Source organism: Macrobrachium rosenbergii, chromosome 6 (genome assembly GCF_040412425.1).
Source record: "Macrobrachium rosenbergii isolate ZJJX-2024 chromosome 6, ASM4041242v1, whole genome shotgun sequence".
NCBI classification, from domain to species: Eukaryota; Metazoa; Arthropoda; class Malacostraca; order Decapoda; family Palaemonidae; genus Macrobrachium; species Macrobrachium rosenbergii.
Genome location: NC_089746.1, coordinates 50,454,012 through 50,469,011, shown reverse-complemented (window position 1 = coordinate 50,469,011; position 15,000 = coordinate 50,454,012). Strand labels below are relative to the sequence as shown.

At 37.2% G+C, this 15,000-nt stretch overlaps 2 protein-coding genes across 3 annotated transcripts in view; both read left to right on the top strand.

Moving 5' to 3' along the window:
• Positions 1 to 7,661, top strand: part of Nos (Nitric oxide synthase) — a 447,341-nt gene extending 439,680 nt beyond the window's left edge. Inside the window, exons 27-31 of the mRNA XM_067105755.1 lie at positions 741 to 828; positions 1,054 to 1,178; positions 1,984 to 2,126; positions 2,434 to 2,625; positions 2,817 to 7,661. Of these exons, the coding sequence (XP_066961856.1) occupies positions 741 to 828; positions 1,054 to 1,178; positions 1,984 to 2,126; positions 2,434 to 2,625; positions 2,817 to 3,062 (794 nt within the window). The 3' untranslated portion in view covers positions 3,063 to 7,661. The remainder of the gene's footprint in view (positions 1 to 740; positions 829 to 1,053; positions 1,179 to 1,983; positions 2,127 to 2,433; positions 2,626 to 2,816) is intronic.
• An 88-nt stretch (positions 7,662 to 7,749) lies between these two features.
• LOC136839536 (insulin-like growth factor 1 receptor) overlaps positions 7,750 to 15,000 on the top strand; it is a 62,177-nt gene continuing 54,926 nt past the window's right edge. Inside the window, exon 1 of one of the 2 annotated variants that reach the window (XM_067105751.1) lies at positions 7,750 to 8,392. The gene's annotated coding sequence lies outside the window, so the exon portion shown is untranslated. The remainder of the gene's footprint in view (positions 8,393 to 15,000) is intronic. The other variant, XM_067105754.1, reaches the window with a different exon arrangement.

The following is a 15,000-nucleotide window of genomic DNA, read 5'->3' as shown; positions in this document are numbered from 1 at the left end:
AATAAATGTCACCCGCTTGTCACTCTCTTCAACAGCTGACATTCCCTCCCTCATAAATTATTCAGTTTCTGTGTATCCAGGCAGAAAAATATTGAGCTCGAGTTTCACTCAAATCTTTGTTGAATTAGGAAGAGAATTAACTCCTTTTCATTTGCATATTTCGGTCGCTTTTGACTTTGGTGTATTAGAATTTAGCTTCTCTTATATATACCAATGTCACACTTTGTTCATTACTCATAGTTTTTTTTCGTCTATGCCAGTGTTCCATCATGGCATTCAGAAACATTGCTATGTGGCAAGTAAGATAAAGAACATAGGAAGTAGATACATCCATGTCTAAAATCTAAATTCTTTATGTGTGCAGTCACTGTAAAAGAAAATTAGACGATGGATGGAAGTACCAAATATATTGTGTCTGCATAGCTTACTGTAGGAATTATTCAAGTATCTTCCCTTTGACCACCAGAACATGTTACGGACGAATTCTGCTTTTTCTTATACAGTATAAGCATAGTGAGCGTATGTTTCTAACATGCATTTTTCTTATATAATCACAGTGAGCGTATGTTTCTAATATATATATTTATATATCACATGCACATATATATATATATATATATATATATATATATATATATATATATATATATATATATATATATATATATATATTTGTATATGGATGTGTGTATATATGTTATATACATATGTATTTATTTATAACGCTTTTTTCAACACAGATGGCAGAGGCCCAGTTCACTATGGAGTATGTTCAAATTTCCTGAAGGAAGTTTCACCAGGGGACCACATAGAACTCTTTGTGAGAAGGTACAACGATCTTGAAATGTTTTTTTTATAAGTAATAAAAAAAATTACTCTGAAATAAACAGAACCAATTGAAAAGTAGTGAAATGTATTATAATTATATCTGGATGATAAACTATGTAAATCTAATGAATACATCACAGCGCTTCCAAGATGCTGGCATCATGTTTTCTCACGGCAGTACCGGAATGATATTTCTTTCATTTTCTCACATATTTTCATTTGCAGTGCACCTAGCTTCCACCTGCCACATGATCCCAACGTCCCTGTGATTTTGGTGGGACCTGGCACCGGAGTGGCACCCTTCAGAGGTTTCTGGCACCACAGAAGTTATAAAATGAGACACAGAAAAGGTAAATATTATTTCATTTTCACAACCAATACATCTTGATGGAAGTACCAAATACATTGTGTCTGTACAGCTTACTGCAGGAATTATTCAAGTGTCTCCTCTTTGGCCACCAGAACATCATCCTCTGGCTTTTACTTTTCCTCAGGTCACTTTGACTTCTTCCCAGTTAGCTGTCCAGCTTCTTGAACTCTGTCATGATCCAATTTTTGTCGATCGCTAATGCTTCCTTTCCATTCTCTCTCGCCTTGTTATAGAGGCCATACGTATAAATATAATTTTTCATTTTTTATACAAGGATTCTAAATTCTATTGATGATAGGGAATGTCCCAAGGTAATTTTTTGAAGTGTTTGAAATCTCTAAATTACATTGAAAAATTCAAACTGTTCATCAGTACCTCCTTCCTCCTATCTTCAGGCTTTCAGTACCTATTATTCCCTAAAATGATTTTTGTAACAGGAATGAAATACAGAGAGAAAAAAGAACAACCAAGTTTTGACATTTCTCGTGTGACGAAAATCATTCCATTGCTACCACCTTACGTTATATATTCCAGAGCTTTGTCGAACAGATTTCTGTTCTTCCCACTTCGAGGGACTTAATTTCCCTTATTCTTTTCCAGAAAAGATGAATTTCCCTTATTCTTTTGCCAGAAAAGCTGAATTTCCCTTGTTCTTTCTCCAGAAAAGCTGAATTTCTTCTATTCTTTTTCCAGAAAATCTGAATTTCTTCTATTCTTTTTCCAGAAAATCTGAATTTCCTTATTCTTTTTCCAGAAGAGTTGAACTTCCCTTGTTCTTTTTCCAGAAAAGCTGGGCAAAATGACACTGTTCTTCGGATGTCGAACACGGGCTCTTGATCTGTACTCTGAGGAGAAAGAGTCGATGAAGAGAATTGGGGTTCTCTCGCACGCGTACTTAGCTCTCTCGAGGGAGCCTAACATCCCAAAGGTAATTTACAATACAGTTTGGAAATTTGGAATACATCAGAACCGTAATGGAAAAGCGAAAGCTCCAAAGGCTCTTTCATGTTACTTAAGAGGAACTTCCCTTTTGCCACAAGAGCAAACTCAGCGTATCTTACTCTCTGGGCCAGCCATGTTATTTAAAAAAATCTTAATTAACGATTAGGGCAGAAAGTTTCCATGTTCAGTAGTTTTCAGTATAATTACTCCGTCAGTCTAAAATATCTGTTAGATACCTTTAGCATTTTGTTTTTTTCTTACTGTTCTGGTTAACGCTTACCCTTTCATTACAGACATATGTCCAAGATCTTTTGGTCGAAGTTGGTGCTGAAGTTTACAGGCAGGTAGTGGAGCAGAAAGGCCATTTCTACGTGTGTGGCGACTGTACGATGGCTGAATGCGTGTACCAGAAGTTGAAGTCCATAGTACAAGAGCACGGTCACTTGTCTGACCAGGAGGTGGAGAATTTCATGCTACAGATGCGGGTAAGTCGTGCCATTGCGCTATTATTCTGTTCTTTTTCAAGACTGATGTGAAAGTTGGACCTCACTTCTGTAATTCATGTCCCCATTTTTGGGGCAATGTTGACCTTAACTTGTGGCAGTAATAAGTTTTTCACTTTAAATCATGATGTAACCATGACTTCTTCATATTTCTTTCTGAAATTTCGCTTCAGGATGAGAACAGATACCACGAAGACATCTTCGGCATCACCCTGAGGACGGAAGAAATCCACCGTCAGAAGAGAGAGAGCGCGAGGGTGCGGATGTCGTCCATACAGCAGGCAGGACCCGCCACGCCCACTCTCTCTCAAGGAGGGACGTCCTTCACTTCCGTGGCCGCGGGAGGTGGGGGAGGCGGCCCGAATTCCCCAATGCCCATCTGTGCAGAAGACGGGCCGAATATCCCGGGGAATGAATAGGGAAGGCCTCGAGGGCAGATCGGCTTTGGCAACACCTACTTCCTCTCCTCCTTCAAGCGATTTTCAAAGTTGTTCAATGCTTACTTGCCAAACAACACCAAGCTCAGTTAAATGGTTGTTGAGGCAGTTGTCTGCAAGGGTGTTAGGTGCATAACTCTAGATCAAAAGTGATTTTGCTCATGTCGATGTCACTTGTGGTTTTCTTTTGGCTAGACCCTTTGGAGTGTGTCTGTTGAAGCTAAAACATCGGTTCGTTATTTTTAAAATGTAAGAATTATTATCATTGATTTCAGACTTTACCAATAGTTCATGTATGTCAATACAGAATTGCTTGACACTGTTGTGATGTAGAGTATCTGCAGTATATTTTGGATAGTCACAGGGACCTCCAGACCATTTGTGCGTGGGTTCGAATCACGCCACGGAAACTGAGGTTTTTTTATTTGTTCTTCTTTTGGATTCGAGACTTTATAGTAACGTTCGTATCCAGAAAGTATGAGGAAATTGAAATGTTGAGAACTTACTGTGACTATTAGATATACATCCGTAGCGTATGTTTGGGCTTTGTAAATCAGTTTGGTAAGTTGATGTAAGAATAAACATAAACTCAGTTTAAACACTGTGCAGGTGTCCAGATTATTCACATGGCATTTTTTATCATTTATGCCTGATGTTTTAGCTTAACTGAAAAAAACTAACTAAAATACTTGTGCCTAACAATCCAAACCATCTGGAAAAAAAGCATTGAAGATGGAAACCAAATTTTCATGAACAATGTTAAACGAACAATCGAGGAAATGTTTCAGGAACATTTCCAGGGGAGAATATCATTCCAGCATTCCTTTCTCGGACCCCTCCCCCCTCCCCCTACTCCCTCCCTCTCCCTCCCCTCTTCCCACCGTCACTCCTACCCTGTCAAGCCTATAGCCTATAGCCTTTTGGCAAAGCTGATCTGCGCTCGATTCTCAAGCCATTCTTTGCAAGTGTGAATCACTGGCGTCTTTTTTCATTGATGCATGGGAGTTTAACTTCCTCGAAAATGGAAACATTTTGACTTCCTAGAAAATGAAACAAGCGAACGATTTTTGACTTTTCGAAATAATGCCACCGATTTGGAAGTCAATAGAAATGCGTGGTACTATATTTTTGATGGGGCAAATCATTTTTAGCAAAGCAGTGTCCTGTATGAACCAAAATTTCGTGACGATGTATAGAGTTATTAAGGAGCTACTTTTGTTGTAATTGGTAGGTTAATATTGGCATAAAAACTTAAAATATGGAGCTCTCTATTCTGAACAAATAGTTTTTCTTAAAGATGTTATTCTTTATGAAAGCCAAAAGTATTATTAATGAGTAACATTAAATGACAGAGTTTTCGATAATACACTATGTAAGGTTATATCGAACCCAAAATGATAATGCATAATATTATCTTCGAACGATTTTTGACTGTATAACATTAAATTGATCCAAACAATTTTTAATACAGTATGGTATCATAACAAATCAACGATGCAATTTATAATCAATGAACCAAGCAATTGTTAACGATTGCATGTTATCATGAATGAACCAAACATTGTTTGTAGTTTTAGCTGATAATACATTACTTAGACTTATTTAAATATTGTTTGTATCGACTGAAAGAGAAAAAAAAATCTTTAAACACTGTAAACTTAAGAATTATTTGTGCCTTAAGAGCTTTAGTTATTGAGAGTTATATTGAATTTTTGTATATCAGTATGGCAATCCTCAAGTACATTCCAAAAGTCTCTTAGAGAACGTCGCCTATCATTTCAGACGAAGTCATTTTGGACGAAAACGGACCAGAGCTCAAAAGGGCCTCCAATTTGTATAGAGTTGTAACATATCACCTTAATTAGTCTCTTTGGACTCGAAGCACATCTTTGCATTATCTTTAGATTTAATATTACGGAACCTCTCGCTTTTTATAAGTCATATGCGCCGTACATGCACTTGAAAAACACATCGTGTGTTCTGGCACTTTCATTATTCATCCAAGAGAAATGTCGCTTCCCGATGTACAGGTGTGGCCAGAGCGATATTGTATGTTGGGGACATTTGCCTGGGAGAAATATTTTGAGATCTCTGCGGTTCGCTTGAACCATTATACATTTATGCTAATTCATACGTAATGGTTTGCATTTGGTAAATGTAAGAGGCATTTATTATTAACATTCGTTTTGGGAAGTAACTCTTGAGTTACATGATGCGATTGAATCGATTTCATCTGACTAAACGGGGGGAAACCATTTGACATTTGGGGATTCATATTCCAGCTGAGTTCCTTAGCGAGTGTGGCAGTCCAATAAAAATACATTCAGGCAGATATAGAATTTGTCATGGGGCCATTTTTTTATGTAAATGTAATTTAATGCAATTTCAGAGTGTGAATGTTGTCGAGATGGGTCAGGCCTAGATTTACGTATTGTGAATGATTAGTTGAACTGGGTAATGAATTGGCAAAATTTGAGTCATTCTGAAAACCATGCGACAAAAAAGTTTTGTTGAATATAAGACTGGTGTTGACTGGTACACAATATTTACAGATTTCAGGTCGCCTCATAATGATATCAGTGATTTGTACATTAATTATAACATTTAAGGAGTTGGAAATATTTGCCCAGTACAGGATGTAGATTTGGTACTAAAGTAATATCCTGTATTTTGCTGATTACACTGGAAAAATTGATAAAACCCCCAAAGGGCAAATGACTCCGTTAGCACAATTCATTCCATATAATGTGATACGAGAGTATAGTGTAAATAATTCCTAAGTAAGATATTCACCTATTTTCTACATCATAAAATTCCCAATTGTGATAGTTGGCACTTGTATACGACTGTAGTCCCAGCACTGAGGTAGTTCTTTCACAAAGTCTCTATATATATCTTTTTTGCTGCTTCCTAGCAGGGGACGAAAAGCCCTTTTGAAGTCTTGAGGTGAAAATTGTGGTCAGTTGCCATACTGATATTTGTTATGAATGAAACGTTACAATGAATTTTAACAATGTAAGTCTATCATGTTTTTCATTGTGTAACTTTAGGAATGGAGGGCGTTGCTCCAGAATACGCGGTTTTCCTGCAGTCCTTATATAAATGAATATTATATTGCATGCACAAGTGTTAGTGTTAAGTAGTTTTCGATTACATGTTGCGTATGTAAGACATTTTCGAGTTTTTCTGACATTTCTACGTGAATCTTGCGACTTTTTCCGCCACCTTCTTCATCTCTCAGTGTCTCGTGCAATCTTGGGTTTTCGTGGTTGAATTCCAGTTGAAGTTTATTGAATATGATGAAAATCAATAACGACAACAAATGACACTTTGGGTCAAGGGTTTCAAATATTGTTCTCACCTGAAGACTCTTAAAATTCACTTTTTCTCTTTTGTATAAAGCTAAAGTAAGTTTTATCTACAAGTTGTTTACATTATAGTACCCCTAGAAGATTTTTTTTACATCAGCGTTTTCATGTCCAATCTTTTCTTCTTCTTCTTCTTCTGTTTCTTGTTATTTATGTATTGCTTTTTGACGGAACTTTTTCTGCCTCTTCTGTGATTACGTGACTGGTATTCTTTCCAGATTTAATTCCTCAAAAACATCTTTGGATAAACTTGGTAGTGAGGAAGTGAATTTCCAGAAGGCTTTTTAGTCAGCATTTTAAAAAAAATTCTTCTCAGTATAAAAACTTACCCCTTTAAATGCCAGTTGAAACTGACTACCTAGTGAGTTTTTCAGTGATGAGTCAGGGCGATTTTATTTACGCTCTGAAACATTTACAGTGGGATAATTTGCCACGTAGACTGTTTTACAAAGAATACCAGTCACAAAAACAGCTCCAGGCCTTTTCTAAGCCAACAAAAACCACTGAAACGAGTTTCCCCGTTTGTGTTCAAGATGTCTAACGAGAAATTCTACAGAATCTACTACTACAAGGACAATCTTTTATGTAGTGTTAGGCGTGTTTGTCTCTCTCATCATCCGTGGATTAACCTGTGACTTTTGTCTCAAACGACGTAAGGAGCATTTATATCCATTCGTATTTAGAGAAGTCCTTTCGGAGGATTTGTTATTACTTTGTTCGTTTAAGATTGTCACGTTATGTCATAATCATATTTTTATGAATTTCTAAGGTATTGCTTGTGACTGAAATGTGAGTAAGGGTCAAATCCGTCATATTTTAAATGTATAGTAATCTCTAGTGTAGCAAAGGGTATGAAACTTTTACAAAGGCTGTTATATTGTATGACACACACACAACACTTGATTATACAGTACATAAGTTCATTTGCTTTTTTTGGGAATATTGAACCTGTTGGTAATGATCATTAAGACATCTAAATGGGTAGGTGTTTTAATCTATCTGAAGGGAAGGAAGTGGATTCAAGCAAGGCTTCGGTTTAGCATTGCTTGTTCTACGAGGTGTGACGTCCGCTTATCTTTTAAAAGGGCTATGCAGTGTTTCCCACCCCCCCAACCCCCTGACATTATCAATGTTTTATGCATTTCTTATTCATATGTCATTTCTGTAAGTTTGAGAATTGAACTTTCACTATATTAGAAAAAAGGGTTAATGAGAGCGTGTTTTATTTGATTTCCTACGTCGAATCCGAACCATTTAAGAAAGTGAAACTGTAGAGGAATGTCATTCGCTACGCACCTCTCAGACATAAACTAGACACACACCTGGGCCCAGCAGTTGGCAAGTCAGGTTACTGATGCATGTACCCAAAGTGTACTTAACACCTGGAAAATCAGGATAGAGAAAAACAGTAGTGTGATATGTGTTACAAAAAGGCTGACAGGCTTCAAGGGGAGAAGACATGTCAGTTTCCAGTCGTTGCCTTTTAGGAGTGAAGAGAAACGGATGGAAAACTTACCGTGCTCTTAGTAATTTCAGAAGTGAAAAGAGCATTGTCTGGCTGATCAAGTATATTAAGTTTTGAAGAATTTTTTCTCACAACACAGAAACCTTGCAATTACATTCCTAGACTGTTAGTCAACCGAGTAATCACAAAATATCGAAATAGAACTAACTAATAACTGTTGCCTGCAGTTTTGTTGTCGATATTTAACACTTGTTCACTCTTCAGTTCAGTCTATTCTTGTTGGCGAGTGGACACGCAAGTGAAGGAATTGCCCGCTTTTGAGGGAACCGTAAAGTACTTGTGTATTGTGAGATGTGATTTTAAAATTTGGTGGTTCCACAAAGATCTGAAGAAAGCATCACAGAGAAAAAAGATCTATATCGTTAGGAAAGGAAATCTGTCATTGGGTTGGTTCACACACCAATTTTCTTGGGATGCAGGTAAGTTTAACATTACAAAGCAGCTTGTGTGGTCTTGATTGAGACGATGTTAGTGAAGATTAGTTCGGGCTCGTGGAATAACCATTCAGTCGGTATGATTCTCTTAGAATACCAGTCGAAAGTTGAGCCTACTGGAAGCTATGATTTCCTTGTATAAGCCCCACGGCCAAAGGAAACTGAAGCCAACTTTTCGAGCAAAATAGCACCATGCATGGGACAGGCGTTTGATTAACCTTTTTTGAGGGGTTAGTGTGGTGTGTTGGGAATATACGTCGTGAAGAACAAGAGAGGTAAAAACAGTAAAATCAATTTTGAGTGAGATGGGTTTCAGCATATATCTAACCACTAAGTTTCTCAAAGAAAAAGAGTGCCGAATTACTAGTTGTTCAAATATGAGTTTTACCCGCTCTATCGATTCAAAAGCTCCTCATGATAATTAAAATTATTGCATTCCATGGCTCAGAGAAACAGACGGGGCCAAAGCTTATCCTAGCTTGCTCCATGCGTCAACGTTACCATAACCTATATTAATCCAACGAGGGACCCCATCCCCCCTAATCCCACGACTAATTACAGTACCGTTGCGTCCCCATAGGGAAGCTGACCCAAGAATAATGCGGCCAGCTTTTCCTGGCTAGAATCAAATTTTTATTCCATATCCATTCCTTTATTGGAATATGTCTAACTCACAGTATTGATAAATGTGAATTGCTACTTGCTGTTAAGAGTCCTGAGAAAGAAAACATTACCTAAGACATGCCGTACATCGATCTACATTCTGTAAACCAGAAAGCTATATAGGTCATAGTTTGCCTCATTTTGTATTTCTTATTTGGATTTCCGGATCCTTTATTATTCACTGTTTTCTCAGAATTATTTTGACCCTTGCAGTAGTCAAGAAGAAAAGTCAGGCCCCTGGGGACATGCCCCAGGGAGCATCGGCTCATTTTGGAAGATGCTTTATCGTATAACTTGACTCTCATTTGAGAGTGGGTTTATCGTTTTCACTGCTATGACCCATCCTACTTTCTTTTTACGTCAGTTTTCTTCGGTCCTGGACTAGAAAAGGTTATTATTCCGTCCGTTTTATTTCCCTTTGTAATTTAAGTATGAAGAGTCATTCTTTTTTGCACAATAATGTACTTAACAACCTTATTTGATGTGTGGCACAGATTATGACAGCAAGGTCCCTTGCCTTGCGGGAGTCATTGAGAGCGATGAGGGTGGCCAACCAACAAAGACTATGCCAACCATCTTCCACTCGCTATGCAAGTTGGGTTATTAATTGCACAATTTACGTATCAAAATTTTCTTCCCAAATTCATTGTATTTGTTGACATAATTAGTACAAATATTTGAGTTGTAGGTTGTAACTGGCATAAAGCCGAGTATGGCTCTAGAAATAAAGTCCCAAAGGTAACTTCCTTCGGCCTTACTGCCTTGATTCGCACCTCTTGTATCGTAAGACACCGTACTAGGGATTTTAACAACGCCACAGATCCGATGAATTGAGACTGTACATAAAACTTGTAATTTTCGAGACACATGATAATCCTTTAGAGTAGACTATGAAGCAGATCCTTACCGAAAAGATGAGACGTCTCGGAAATATATACGAATGTACTCTCAAAGTCTTTGGCATTGGTTTTTATCGCAACCGTACCTGAGTTTTGTATTCTGTAAAGTAAGGAAATGTGGTGTTACCGCTTCCTTATCTCATCAGCTTTAGTTCGTAATATTCCTTAAAAAGTTACGTGATGTTAACAGATAGACTCGTACTGAATAAAATCCGATGATTTCTCTTCCCAGGACAGCGTAGTATTATTTATCCAGTTATACGAGATTTCAACAGGAGGAAGAAATTACTCATTAAAGTCTTAACGTTGCTGCTAGTGTTCTGTACGTATATTACCTATCCAAATCTAAGTGAAAACCAGTTGCTATTATTTATTTGATTTCGATTTAAGCATCATTTAAGTAAGGTACTGAAAGCAAATGAAGCAAGGGATGGAAACTAGACAGTCTAAACGCAAAGGCTGAAATGTGAAGTGAAACAAAACCGGAGAGTCTGACATAAAAAAAAGTTTACGTTGAGAGAGAGAGAGAGAGAGAATAGGAATCCTGTAGTCTGTCATGAAATCTACTTCCGTTTTCTGTGTTTCAAAATAAAGAAAACGAGTCTATTATTAAGTGGGAGTGTACCTTTTTCCTCTACTCTTTTAATTTTTATTAGATTTATGTTTCCATGAGTAGTCAGGAGCTGGTTATTTGTAATGGAAGACTTTCTTAGGCCTTATACGACATATGGTAGGTGAGAAAATGGTATTCAGACTAGGCTGAATGCTTAGGACGTGTCATAAGGGCCTTTTATTTTTCTTGTAATGTCTTGCCGCCAACCTTTGCATCAAGTAGCCAACAGATTCCTAAATTCCTGCCAAACTAAGCAAGCTTGTTATAACAGAAAGTCACGGCAGCACAAGTACCATGGATTTTAAGTTTACTTCCAACACTGACCATTTAGCTCGAAGTTGCTTGCTCGTAAGATTTTCACCGAATAATTTATCGGGGAAAGCATGTAGGCCTAGGGCAGTGGTTCTCAAATTTGTTGGTATCTTTACCCCCTGCAGTGGTGTGGTTCTCCATTACCCCTACCTCATTCCTCTTCAGTTATGTGAAGTTATAGAGGAAAGAAAAATATTGGAATGCTTAATTTCTAATGCATATGTAAGAAATTAATTTTACTTTTACTCAAGTCTTAAAAAATAAAGAATTTAGATTCTAGACATTATTCCTTTGGCAAAAAAATAAAATTAAAGCATTGTTTCTTTGGTTATTATTAGAAAATAAAGACATTGCTGCATTATCAATGGGAAACATGGTATTGTTTGTCCTTTACTGAAATATCTGTATTATTAATTAATTAAATTATTTATTTATTATCTATAAATTTTCTGAATTTTGCTCCAGAGATTTTCACCGAATAATTCATTGGGGGAGAGAGTGCATCGTTACCCCAAAGAAACGGCTTCATTACCCCCACGGGGTAATTAACCCCCGTTTGAGAACCACTGGCTTAGGGCCTTTGATTCCTTACCAAAGAGGGCAGGATTCATTAAGATCTTCAGATTATCCTGCTTAATAACTAGGGGAGTTTAGGGAATAATTTTCGCTCCTTGTGACACCATCAACAAATAAAATAATCCTCATGGATGAATTAGTTCCCTAAGATAGTACTGTCAGGAAAGTTACTCAAATCCAAATAGGATAAGGATTTTCAATATAAAATTTTTTTCAAAATAATTTGATGTGAGAAAAATTTATGGTTGTTGTAGCTTTAGTTTTCTGTAAAAGGAAACTTTTGTGCCGGCTTTGTCTGTCCGTCCACCCTCAGATCTTAAAAACTGCTGAGGCTAGAGGGCTGCAAATTGGTATGTTGATCATCCACCCTTAAATCATCAAACATAACAAATTGCAGCCCTATAGCCTCAGTAGTTTTTATTTTATTTAAGGTTAAAGTTAGCCGTAATAGTGCACCTGGCAACGATATACGACGTTACCACCGGGCCGTGGTTAAAGATTTATGGGTCGCAGCTCATACAGTACTATACCGAGACCACCGACAGATAGATCTATTTTCAGTGGCCTTGATTTTACGCTATACAGAAAACTCGATTGCGCCGAAGGAACTTCGGAGCAGTTTTTACTTGGTTGGTGTTGTACCAGCGTGGCCTTTCGTTCACTAAACAGTTTTTAATTGAGGGACAACGCTTCCGACTCTTGAGTGACAGCAATTTATATAATAAGCAGTTTTTTTATCATTATAGCTCATAGTCTCCCTAACATAATGAGGATTTCCGCTTCTCGGATAAAGCCAGTAAGGACGACCTCGAAGGTCTCCATAGCAACCTGCCTTTCGCTTTGTTCACTTTGTTTGGATTTATGCACAGCCCTCCACAGGGATAATTCCCTCTCTGGCAGGCCCTTGTACGTTTTCAAAATAAGGTGCTTCTTATATTTTGTGCTTGTCTGACAGTGTTTTCTCGTCAGTATCTTAGCTCCTGCAGGATAGGAGAGTCTTTAGTTTTTTTTTGTTTTTTAATTTGCTTTCTTATTATTAAATTGCACAGATTATTAGTCAAAGCCATGATCCGTATTATTTTTCACCTTCGACACATATTCTTCATATACTGTGCACTTATTGCCATCATATGTTTTATGTTTATTATCGCTATGACCTTTCTTTACACGATTTTTACACTTAAAGATGTTGCTAGCACACTCATTTGATTTGTGATTTTCTCTGCATCTAGGGCAAGCTTGGTCATTTCTACAATTTGCTGCGCTGTGACCAAATTCCTGACATTTATAGCATTGAATAGGGCATGTAACAGTCGAATACTTTGCAACGGCTATACAGTGTACTGTACACAATTTGTCACCTCTATCATAGGTAGCCTTTCGTATTTGTGGTGTGCATTTGATGATACAGTGTTTATATTTGTCATCTTCGGCTACCATTTCCTTTACAATTTTCAGGTCGTCATTTTCAGAAATGAGGCTTCCTATCCATGGATTTTTCTTTACAATGTCATCGACAATGTCATCTTCATCCTTCGGGACATAGACTACTTTTTTGGTTTAAGTTTACCCTTCTCATTTACTGATATATTGTTGATATTCTGAATCTCCATTTTTGCCTTTTCTAAGTTTTTCCTGTCTGGAAATCTTACAAATAAGTGTCCATCTCTTGTTGTTTTAACATTTAATACTGGCGCCGTTATTTTACTCATAATTTGTCGCTTTTCATTAGCTGCTGTGCAGAAGCATTTTTTTTTGTCTTTAGTGGTTCCGCATAAGTTTTGTCCATGTTTGTGTTGGGCTTTACATTTTTATCAACATTATCAATTTTGTTTTGGATTTCATCTATGTTGATCATTACGTCACTAGTTTTCTGAGCCGAATCCTGAATCAACTTTGTTCATATCTCTGCGTTTTCTTTTATTTCTTCAAGTTCATCTTCAATGAGTTTTTTGCGTGTTATTTGTTCAGGCCTCTTGCACTTATTACAGATGCACAATATGTTATCACTACGAAGTATGGGTGTGTATCTAACCTCGATGCCCGAACATTCATAATGAAACCATGCGTCACACATTTCACAGCAAGTTCCTTCCTCATCAACTTCCCCAGAGCAATGTCCGCAGGTTGCTGACTCTCTCTCGATTTGGGTTGACTCATCCTTCTCTAGTATTTTATTTAGTATTCCATCTTTACGTGCTACTTCGATAATTATGAGATAATGTTCGAATGATAGTTTGATCTTCCCTTTACTTGATTTAATTTCTACAGTATTTATTTTCTCTTTTTCCTTCCTCTTCCTCACATTCACGCTGAACATCACGCAAGTCAGGCACTTTTCGCAGACACGTCCTACCTGCACGAAAGCTTTGTATAATTTTCTTGTTCATTATCTCTTGAAAAGCCTGTCTTGTGAATGAACTTCAAACGAGCATTGTCCAACTTCTATCTTATCAAAAGTAAGTAAATACTGACGAATTTTGGAGTGAGTAATAGAAAGTCAAGTACTCTACGAAAGATAGCAACATAAATAGTATAATTTCTTTTAGTGCTGGAAAGCACAAGAAAGTGCCCAAGAACATTCTATCGTGAAGGCTCTGATTAGACGGACGAACTTTCCAGTCCGGTAGAATAGTGTTCAGAAATTACGTCACCAGGCAATTGTGGGTTATTGGTTATGCTTGTTCTTTCTTTATTCAACTGTCATTCAGAGGTTGATTTAATAAATCGAGAAGTTACTAGATCAGTCCGGAACGAGACCAAGGAAATACTAAAATCTGTCAGCTTGAATCTGGGAAACTATACATTGTTCGGAAATCAAATCGTCATAAGCAGTTGTAATGACATAAAAGTAATTTTTATAATAAATATCTCTTTATTTAGAAACCTGGGGATAGTAAGGACCTATCAGCAATGTCATCATGAAATTAGTTTTGATCTGAACATTATTTTGCAATTCTGAAGTTAATTTGAATAACACGAGCTGAAATTCATTTGTGTTGTATTGACACCGTTCTTCGTATAGCATTTGTTTATGTCCGATGATTGTTTGAAAGATTGACTCATGTTATAAACTAGCGCATGTATGTTATAGCTTCTCATGCAAGTTATATTTTGCATGATAATTTATTTCATATTTGATTGCATCACAGGGTTTTATTTAGCTAAACACGAAGGGGAAAATATTGAACACACCAATAATTCCTGAGCCGTGACAGTGAACAGTAGTTTTTGGAAATTTCAGGTGACAGCATGCATTCTTAGAAGTAGCTTGACCTACGAGTCGCCACCACTTCCTTCAGACTAGGCAGGCCTTATGCCAGCACGGGCTCTCTGCAAACAGATAAGGGAGTCTGTGCCATAGTGTTGTAACATCATACTCATTTACCATATACAGTTTTTACGCTAATTCCGGTGGTAGTGACGCTGGTGGTTGCAACGCCAGATAGCTTACAATCAGTCAACCAGTCGTTCACTAAAAGAAAGACTTAGCTTTACGAAAACGTCAGTATCGTCGCTGGTTCCTTGTT